General features: G+C 41.3%; 1 protein-coding gene across 1 annotated transcript in view; it reads left to right on the forward strand.

The window, feature by feature from the left end:
* Positions 1 to 10,787, forward strand: part of clcn1b (chloride channel, voltage-sensitive 1b) — a 24,998-nt gene that overhangs the window by 7,486 nt on the left and 6,725 nt on the right. The window contains exons 2-14 of the mRNA XM_020610840.1: positions 297 to 552; positions 781 to 912; positions 1,045 to 1,173; positions 1,336 to 1,469; positions 1,864 to 1,941; positions 5,080 to 5,158; positions 5,980 to 6,105; positions 7,077 to 7,161; positions 7,334 to 7,435; positions 7,913 to 7,997; positions 9,881 to 10,036; positions 10,139 to 10,208; positions 10,299 to 10,409. Of these exons, the coding sequence (XP_020466496.1) occupies positions 297 to 552; positions 781 to 912; positions 1,045 to 1,173; positions 1,336 to 1,469; positions 1,864 to 1,941; positions 5,080 to 5,158; positions 5,980 to 6,105; positions 7,077 to 7,161; positions 7,334 to 7,435; positions 7,913 to 7,997; positions 9,881 to 10,036; positions 10,139 to 10,208; positions 10,299 to 10,409 (1,543 nt within the window). The remainder of the gene's footprint in view (positions 1 to 296; positions 553 to 780; positions 913 to 1,044; positions 1,174 to 1,335; positions 1,470 to 1,863; positions 1,942 to 5,079; positions 5,159 to 5,979; positions 6,106 to 7,076; positions 7,162 to 7,333; positions 7,436 to 7,912; positions 7,998 to 9,880; positions 10,037 to 10,138; positions 10,209 to 10,298; positions 10,410 to 10,787) is intronic.

Genomic DNA, 10,787 nt, shown 5'->3' on the forward strand with positions numbered 1-10,787 from the left:
GGAGTTGCCCGCGCTTCCTCTGGCTCCCCCCCAGCCCCTGCCTCCTCTCAGGGAGGGGCTTTTCCAGTCTCTCTGCCTGTATTTGTCTATTTCTGTCTGGCAGGGTTGGTGTGTATCCCTTACACACACCACACATTCCAAATTGCTTTCTCATTATCTCAAGACTCTTCACACTGGATCTAGTTTTATCCTTCTCTCAAGTCTCAGTTGTCACTCATTTCCCCCTCTTTTCTCTTTCTCTTCTGAGAGGTCCAACAGACTTATGATTTCTTGACACGGTGCATTTTGTTTCATAGTGTCTCCCCCCCACCCCCACCATACAGCTGTATGGTGAGTACAGGGAGCAGCTGGGGAGCTTTGCCCAACGGGAGGATGCTCGTTTGCTGACAGAGAGACAATGGAGGAGACAGGCAGGAGACCAGGCCACAGCCACCGGACACAAAGGTCATGGCCAATGGCATCATCATCACTGTCATCGCTCTGTGACCTTGGAGTCACATCACAGCCGTGTTTCTTCTTGCAACAAGCCCCATCCCTACTCCAAATGTGAAGGTAGCTAGCAGATTTTTACAGTAGAAGGAATAGATTTAGAAACATGCTTATGTTTCAGTGGTTGCCATGGTACCTCACAAGGTAACAGGTGCTGCTGAGATGAGCTAACATTGTACTTGTAATCACACTGGGTGGTTTCCTCTCAGACACTGTTACAACTAAATGTCAGTAATTAAGTCAAGTGAAGTAAATGGATTCAGGGTGAATCCATTTGTCTCTCTGTCCCAGATTGTTTGGCTCGTGTGCGGCAGTACATGGTGAACAAGATGGGGGAGGACTGGATATATCTGGTTCTTCTGGGACTGACTATGGCTCTTGTCAGCTGGAGTATGGACTATGCCAGTGCCAAGAGCTTGCAAGGTATCATAGGCCAAGGCTGCAGGGATTATTACTGTCAAATGCACAGTTTGATCATTTCTTTCTTTCCCATTTGTACTCCTATGTGTAATGGACTTTTTTGTCTTCTTTTCTATCTCTATTTTTGTCTTGTAGCCTATAAGTGGATGCATGGGGAGCTTGAGGGCAATGTGCCACTCCAGTACCTTGCCTGGGTTACATATCCCATGATCCTTGTCATGTTTGCCTCACTCTTCTGTCACCTGATTTCCCCACAGGCCACGGGTATGCTCTCCATCAGCTGTCTGCCTCTCTTGTCTCCTCCAGCAGCTGATTTTCTTGGTTTTACTCTCTTTTGTCTGTTTTCCTGTTGTATGAACCAGAATTTTAACCACTCTCATTATTAACTGCCTTGCACCCTCTCTGCTCATCCTCTATTTTTTGTAGGTTCTGGTATCCCTGAGCTGAAAACTATTCTTAGGGGTGTCGTCCTGAAGGAGTATCTGACACTCAAAGCCTTCATAGCTAAAGTCATTGGCCTGACTGCTGCCCTGGGCAGTGGGATGCCAGTGGGCAAAGAGGTAAACAAACCCATTCGTCATGTCTTTAGTCTTTCACTGTATTTATCACTGTCCATTGATCCAGCATCATCAACATCCTTCCCCTTTTAACTTTCTTCATCACTTTATCTGTTCTTCCTCCAAACTTGGAGGATAATAAATCATTTTCTATCAGGTTTTCCCTCCCTTCTCATGAGACTGAGGCAAATTATTAATGTCCTCACCAAAGGAGTACATTCATTTTCCCCATTACAGTCACATGGCAACTGTCATATCCAGCAATTATCCGGTGATTTATCTGTTCTGATACATGTCCCAGTTTAGATTTCCTGCTTTACAGACAGTAGTCAGTCTCTATGTAGAAAGCACTACATGCTATTTATCTGTGTCAGTGATTTCCTCCTGTCACCTCAAGGGTCCATTTGTCCACATCGCCAGTATTTGTGCTGCAGTGCTGAGTCGATTTATGTCCATCTTCTCCGGAGTCTATGAGGTAAGATGAAGGCCTGACCAAGACTGATTACATTACCCATGAACCCCAATGACCTCAGTCAATCCACTAATGAAGACATGGAATGTGGTTTTTCAGTTGTAGCTAACTTTGTTTTTGTTTTGCTGTAACTACATGGTTCTCACAGGTCATAAAAATTTGAATTTTATTATCCGGTCACAGTTTCCATTTGCCAAATGCTGAGTTTGGATTGTATATTAGCAAAACCTGTGACATTTTCCTTAGTTACATCTTGTATTTAGTGCTTATTAGCTGATTGCAAAAACTATAGGTAGGAAACACGGTAAACATTGCACCAGATAAACATCTGCATGTTAGCATTACATATTTAAGACTCTTTTGATTTCTCATTTTAAAAAATATATTGTGATAAATCAGACATGATATGTTCGGCTGAGGCTTGCGTTATCATCAGTTTTCAGTAGATAGCCTCACCTACTAAAATCTCCAAGAGGTAGTCAGCATTTCAGCTGACTCTGAACTAAAATGATAATTGTAACCTTATACGTGCTTAACATCAGCATGTTAGCATTGTCATATTGAGCATGTTACTGATGTTACTGCTTAGCACAAAGCACTGCTGTGCCCTCTGCTAGTATGGTTGTAGACTCTGAGTCTAGTTTTGAAAATGATCAGATGACCTTGAACATATCCTACCTAATAATTCAGCTCTATCAACACTTTTTACTTAACTGACAAAGGTCTTAAATTACAAATGAGACCTCACAGTGTGTGAGTTTGCCAATTTTGAGCCACAGAAATTCTTTGAAAGGTCTCTGAATTTGATGTAGAAGTGAAAGTGGGAGCCCTGTGCCTCCCATCTGTCTTCTTCCTGCCTAGTTCATACAGTTTATGGCTCATGGTCTCCCTTCTGGTCCCCATTACTTTTTTGTTTTGGCTCTGCCCCCAGCACCTTGCCTGTTTGTTTCACAATTTTAATAGTGTGATGGTAATGTCTGGCATGTGTTTTAACAGTGATATCCCTGTTCTTTCTATCTTCACCTCCCCTTGGCTTTCTCTTTTATCCCTTCTTATGTGCATCCCCCTCTCCTCCCTCTTTCTCCCCACCTTCACCAATGACCCTTAACCCCAGAATGGCACCCATAACCAGGACCTGTTGGTGTGTGCATGTGCCGTGGGAGTGGCCACCTGTTTTGCTGCCCCTGTGGGAGGCAAGTCCTGCCCTGCTCTCACCCGCTGACTTGCTCAGGCACAGGTCTCCAGACAGCTTAGCCCACCTGAAGCATCAGCAATGCAAATGTAGAGATTCAATCTGACCTCAGACCAGTGTCCTAAATTGCAGGTCATTAATAAAACGGAACCTGCAGACTGAACTGTCAATAAATGTGTACCCAAGCCTTGGATTATAAAATTCTGTCAACTTTAAAAAATACTTTGATATTTTGGGAAACACACTGTTTTCATAGTATTTGAGAAGATTTATTTCTGTACACTAAATATAAATCTAGCCAGCAGGTAATTATATTAGCATAGCAGAAAGACTGTAAATAGTACATGGAAAAGAGCTAGCCTCAATAGATAAAAAAAAAAAAAAACTCTAAATATCTTGGTTAATGCTGCATTTGTGTTATATTATTAAGACCACAATTATGTGCAGCCATTAGGGGGAAACTGTTAATGTCAGCTTCAGACTTGTTTTCCAAGTTTGGTAAAAAGAACAGCAGGCGTCACCAAACACAGCTGTAAAGCTACAGGCAGGTACTTTTAGATAGGAGTCAGTATTAATGCTAATAGAATCAGCTCTGGGAATTTAAAATGGGTTACAGTGGAGACGCACTGGAAGTGAACACATCACACAACATCACCTCTGTCGAGAAGGGTCTGTCTGAGAACTGCAAGACGGGGACAGAATATTTAGGAGGGTAGCATGATGTATCAAGTTAAGCCCCCCCCCCCCTCGCTGTATGCAGCCTCTGGTGGGCATAACTTGTAGTAGAAGACTTGTCTGGCAGGTGTGGCCTGAGGGGATGAAAATTGTAGAACAGGGAGGTTTTAGAGGGGCCTAATTGGACACAGCACATTCCACCCCTGTCTTGGTGACTGTGTCAACACAATCTAGAAAGTCACTTGCTCTTAAACAAACATTGGATAAATCCACAACTTATACTTTCTCCCACAATTTACATGACATTGTGCCATATAACACTGCACTTTAGTTGGTACCTGTAATCCTGAAGGCTAGGGATATAGAAAAGACAGATCCCAGAAAAACAACAATGATCTTGTCCTCCACAGACCTTTACCTTCATGCTAGGCTAGGCTAACCAGCTGCTGGCTTTGGTTTCATATTAAGTGCCTTACCCTGAGAGTGATATCAATCTTCTCATTTAATTCTCTGCAGAAACATGAATAAATGTAATTCCCAAAATGTCAACCTTTAAAACTAACCTCAGACCAGTGTCCTGTCTCACCAGTGGTGAATTCAAACAGACTGAATCACTTGACAGTAACGCTGTATGTGACCCCTTTTCTGATGCAGTGAGCTTCAAAGTTTCAGCAGTCTAATGACTTTTTAGTAAGTAACAGATTTTTAAAAAATAAACATTTCTTTAAAAATATTGCAACATAAAAGACACACTCTAAATCAGTTGTGATTTATGAAAGTTACATAGAGCCTTATAATTCAAGGTCATGAATAATCAGTGGAAATATTTTTTGTTTGATACCTTTAATTTTCATTTTGTAATCAGCTGCAGTCACTGTCTAAGGACGATAGGACCACTTGATTTGTTTCCTGATTGCTTAAGTGCTTCGTCTAGGTCTGATGCATGTGCATCCTCTTTATGTTCTCTTTTTGTGATGTTTTACTCCCTTTATCACTTTTTTAAACCATTCTCCAGTGAGCATTATTTATTCACTTTACTCTATTTTCCTTCCCCTCTGTCAATGCTTCTCCTGCGGTTCCCCATCCTGTTCTCTCCACCTTGATGTTTTATTCTCTCTTTCTCCAACTCACTCACCTGTCTCTTTGTCAACGCTCTCTTTCCTCATCACCTTCATTTTCCCCCTTCATCATCTCATGCCATTCACCCCTCTTTGTCACATACACGTTCACTTCCCACCTACTTTTTCCTCTCCCTCTGTTTTCTGTGTCAGTAGAACCCTTATGGTTACACAGATACTCTGACTGTTGGCTGTGCCGTGGGGGTGGGATGCTGTTTCGGCACTCCACTAGGAGGTACTGTACAACTTTCACATAGCCTCTTACAACAAAGTTACTGCAACAAACCTGTCAGCAGTCATAATGTTATGGCTGCTTATTGGAGCTAGATAGATAGATAGATAGATAGATAGATAGATAGATAGACAGCCCTACTGCTGCATCTTTTCAATTCACATCTCCCATGCATCACAATAAGAATCAATTGACTTTAATATTAGAGCTGGAATGATTATTTAATAATTTACGTAAACATAATTTGCCAATTTTTTTGTAGTTTGTTTAGTTAAAAAATATTAACAGATGACTCAGTAGTCACAGTAGTTGTTAGTTGCAGCTCTGCTCAGTATCAGTCAGTGTGTAAAAGTATACAAAAATGTCCCTCAGTACGTGAGTCATAGCATTAACAAATATTCAATCAACACAGAAATGAAAGTGACATTTAGTGAGTCCTCAGATATTATTTTTTCCTTTTCTTCTGTTCACAATAATGTTTCTAATGACTCTGATGTTGTGTTTTAGGAGAAAGGCTACATGAATATATGAGTTTGATTGTGTCTAAGTGTGTTTATTTCCTCCTTGTGGCCCTCCTGTTGTGTGTAATTACACCCTTAGCTCCAAGTGTTTTTGGTCTGATTTTGCTTATTTAACTCATTTCTGTCTAATCTCTCTCTGCCTGGCTGTCTGTCTCCCCCCTGCCCTGTCTCCCTCTTTCTCTCACCCTCTCCTCCTCCTCCTCCTCCTCTCATCTCCCACACTGTCCATCCTCATTTTGGCCTCTCTGCTGTAATCCCTCCTGTCCCTATGTCCATCCTCCTCTCTCTCTCCACCACCACCAGGGGTGTTGTTCAGTATTGAGGTCACGTCTACCTACTTTGCGGTGAGAAATTACTGGCGGGGATATTTTGCCGCCACGTTCAGTGCCTTCATATTCAGGGTGCTCTCTGTTTGGAACAAGGATGCTGGTGAGAAGCAGAGCAGCTGCATATTTAACACTCAAACATACACACAAACCACCAAAATACTGCTGTGCTGGCATGTCATGGAAAGTAGATGGATATGCTTCTTTATAAAAACCAGAAATGTTTTAAGTCATCATGTACAGAACACTTGCAATACAGCAGCACCCTAGTAAAGATACCTGCCACTGTGCAAATCCCTGCACCCTGTCCTCTTCTTCTTCTTCCTCTTCTGCAGAAACATCTTCTTTTATACAGTTTGTTAATAATTACAAGTACAAACTTTTATATGTATGAGATACAGTTCACAAATTTATGCATCCATGCTTTCTTAACCAGAGAATCATGAAATACATCTATTCTTAGCTGTCAAACTGTCAAAGTTTTTACAATTTCAAATTTTCAAAATGTGGGGTTTTATATAGGAAAAATTCACAGCGGGGAATCCTGATTGTTTCTCATGTTTCCTTTTTAAATGAATTCAATCTTTACTAGACAGTCCAACTCTGTCACACTTCAACTTCTTCAGTTATATTAAAATGATTTATATACAAGTTGCAGTTCACAGAGGGAAATGTTCCAGATCATTGCATTTATTTTATTTTATTCAGCTGTTACTCAAGTACATATGAACCTACAGCTCGTTTCTGTTGGGTCCAACTGGCCAAAATGTTATTTGATTTAATATTGTACAGAACAAAGACATATTTAACTCCAGTGTGTTACTTTTATGTTTTGAATGTGTAAATATTATCTAATATTAATTTTGTAAAGTAAAAATAAAATATAAGCCCTCGTTGGGCTTATTGGGCTTTCCCCTTCTTTCTATACAATACACAGTATGCAATGAGATTTTTTATGTCCTATGTTTGATTCTGATGTTCAAATAAATTTCACTCATTGAGACACATTGAGATCCTAAATTTATGTGGGGTTAAAATGTTTATTTGTATTATTTCTCTTCCTGTGTCTCTCAGTCACAATCACAGCTCTCTTCAAAACTAACTTCCGGATGGATTTTCCCTTTGACCTGCAGGAGCTGCCTGCATTTGCAGTGATAGGGTGAGAGTATTTGTGAGTCTGCTTGTGAATGTGCAGGGTCTCCTCAGGAATCATTTTATTTTTGGTAGTGTGAAATAGTGTGGTCAGTAGAATGTTTGATCTGCTGTAGTTCATAGTCAGTCATAGTGATGTTTTCCTTCTCAGTACACACCATGTTTGTGTCATGTTTTAGGATCTCATGCGGCTTCCTGGGGGCGTTTTTTGTCTACCTGAACAGACAGGTGGTTCTCTTCATGAGAAGGCCGACAATGCTTACAAGCTTCCTGACCAAACAGTGAGACCCCAATGCACACACGCACACAGTGTTCTCTTGCTCCCTGCTGCTGTGGATTAATGCTGCACTCTGCCCTTAAACCACAGTGTTTCTGGGAGCAGATGCTGTTCCCAGGAACGCAAAATAATCGCACATTCAAATCCAGTTCCTCTCAGTGTATCTCAGCTCCACTCTCTGAACTCATCAGTCTCACAACACTGGCCAAGACAGCAGCAAAGCCTTAATAACCCCTCAGGCAGTTATTCACTAAATGGGAAGATTCATTTATTTTGGGAGACTCAACAGTCAGAGAACGTTAGTCTTCATCGTTACAGAGCAGCAGCAGCAGGAGCTGCTCGGAGCAGTCGGTGCTGGTGCACACTCGTACTGACAGTTGTTTCTATTACAAGCATCAGTTATTTGCCATGTTGTAGGCTTGTGGGAGCACACTGGGCTTTCTGTTAATGACTGTGTCCATGTCTGTGTTTGTACCATGAGTCGACTGATCTATCCAGGTGCAGTGACTCTGATCATCGCCACCTTCACTTTTCCTCCTGGATTCGGACAGTTTATGGCTGGAGAGGTTAGTCAGAACAAATCTCATGCTCTCTGAGTTCTTTTTCATGTCTGTTCTTTAATATTTGTGGTGTTTTTGAAAAAGGGGGTTAGTGGTTTCTAGATGAGATGGTTTTGTTATGTTATTATATATATGAAAGCAAAGAAAGACCAGAATCTTTAGAATTTTATAAGTAACTTACAACAAAGAGGAACTCCAATGAGCAAAAGCTGCATGAAGAGGAAGCTGTGCAAAATCCAGATCTACAGTGCCTATAAAAATAATTCACCCCTTTGGATGTTTTACCCTTTTATTGAATTTATAAATCAATCATGGTCAATATAATTTTTTTTTGACAAAAAAAATTTACAAAAAAACTTCTTTAATGTCAAAGTGAAACAGGTTTCTACAAAGTAATGTAAGTTAAATAAAAATATGTAATGGGAAATAAGTGACTGCATAAATATTCACCCCCTATAAAATGACCGACCTAATTCAGCAGAGGTCCAGCCAATTGGTGCTAGTAGTCTCACAATTAGGGAAACAGGGATGACCAGAGTGCAGTGAATGCGTCTCAAGTGACTGTAGTATAAAGACACCTGTGTCTGGAAGGTCCAGTCACTGGTTAATCAGTGTTCCTGGCTCCCATTACACCATGAAGACAAACGAATACTCCAAGCAACTCAGAGAAAAGGTTATTGAAAAGTATAAGTCAGGGGATGGATACAAAAACATTTCCAAGGCACTGAACATCCCCCGGAGTTCCGTTAAATCCATCATCATGAAAGGGAAGGAGTATGGCACATGTCTAAATCTGCCTAGATCAGGCCGTCCTCACAAACTGAGTGACCGTGCAGAAAGGAGACTAGTGAGAGAGGCCACCAAGACACCTATGACCACTCTGAAGGAGTTACATGCTTCAGCAGCTGAGATGGGAGAGGCTCTGCATACAACAACTGTTTCCCGGGTTCCTCACCAGTCAAAGCTTTATGGGAGAGTGGCAAAGAGAAAGCCACTGTTGAAGAAAACTCATATTAAATCTCGACTAGAGTTCACCAAAAGGCATGTGGGAGACTCCATGGTCAAGTGGAAGAAAGTTCTTTAGTGTAATGAGACCAAAATGGTGCTTTTTGGCCATCAGACAAGATGCTATGTTTGGTGGACACCAAACACTGCACACCACCACAAACACATCATCCCCACTGCGAGGCACGGTGGTGGTGGCATCACGCTGTGGGGATGCTTCTCGGCAGCCAGCCCTGGAAGGCTAGTAAAGGTAGAGGGTAAAATGAATGTGGTAAAAAATAGGAAAATCCTGGAGGACAAACTTATTCAGTCTGCAAGAGAAGTACAACTTGGGAGAAGATTTATTTTCCAGCAAGACGATGACCTGAAGCAAACAGCGAAAGCTACACAGAAATGGTTTAAACACGACAAGGAGTGTTCTGGAGCGGCCGAGTCAAAGCCCAGACCTCAATCCAATAGAGAATTTGTGCATCTAAGGTGCATCTACTAAATATTGAAGGGGGTGAATATTTATGCAGTCACTTATTTCCCATTACGTATTTTTATTTAACTTACATTACTTTGTAGAAACCTGTTTTCACTTTGACAATTAAAGAGGTTTTTTGTCATTTGTTTTGTCAAAAAAAACAAACAAATTATACTGACCATGATTGATTTTTAAAATCAATAAAAGGGTAAAACCTCCAAGGGGGTGAATACTTTTTGCAGGCACCTAACACTACAAGTCTGAAAAAAATAAAACTGTATATGTGAGGCTGCCACACTTCTCTAAACTGCCCCTCATTGCTGCTTGAGACCAGCTACTGTAGCATAACACACCCAAATCTCTGTCTAACCTCCTTTGAAAAGCCCAGTTTAATGCACATGTTTGTTCCCGCTGGCAGCTGATGCCCAGGGAGTGTATTAACTCCCTCTTTGATAATTTCACCTGGACCAAACTCTCAGGATCTGCTGCTCCGCCCAGCCTAGGTCGCTCATCTGCATGGCTCCATCCTCATGTTAGCATCTTTGTCATCCTCCTCCTCTTCTTCATCATGAAGGTATCTTTTTTTCTTGCTGTGTACTGTAGGTGCTACTTTTAAATACATTTGATAGCATGAAAAACCTCTAGGATTGGTCTCGATCCTGTTTTTGTGTTGTAGTTCTGGATGTCAGCAGTTTCCACCACAATGCCCATCCCCTCCGGTGCTTTTATGCCAGTGTTCATACTGGGTAAGAGGATTTTGTAATCTGAGTGCAGTGTCTCCTGCTGAGCTTCAGTTCAGTTTGTCTTTACCAGTGTGTCTTATCTCTTGCCTCAAGGAGCTTCTTTTGGTCGCCTCATAGGGGAGATCATGGCTACTCTTTTCCCAAATGGAATCCTGTTTGACGGGATAGTCTACCGCATCCTGCCCGGGGGTTACGCCGTTATTGGTCAGTCTTTGTTTTTTTTTTTTTTAAATACTTAACTCATTTGAAAGTCTCCCCCTGAGTCTCTCACACCCAAACTGGAAAACTCAAAAGCCTGTTCTGTTTGTTATTGTATACCGTCCACCTGCTCCTTATTCAGAGTTTTTAAGTGAATTCTCAGACTTTCTGTCTGATTTAGTGCTTAGTACAGATAAAATAATCATAGTAGGCGACTTTAATATTCATGTAGATGCTGACAGTGACAGCCTCAACAATGCATTCTGTTCATTATTAGACTCAGTTGGCTTCTCTCAAACTAAATAAACCCACTCACTGTTTTAATCACACTCTTGATCTGGTTCTGACATATGGCATCAAAACTGAACACTTAATAGTTTTTCC

The sequence above is a fragment of the Monopterus albus genome, unplaced genomic scaffold (assembly GCF_001952655.1).
Source record: "Monopterus albus unplaced genomic scaffold, M_albus_1.0 scaffold107.1, whole genome shotgun sequence".
NCBI classification, from domain to species: Eukaryota; Metazoa; Chordata; class Actinopteri; order Synbranchiformes; family Synbranchidae; genus Monopterus; species Monopterus albus.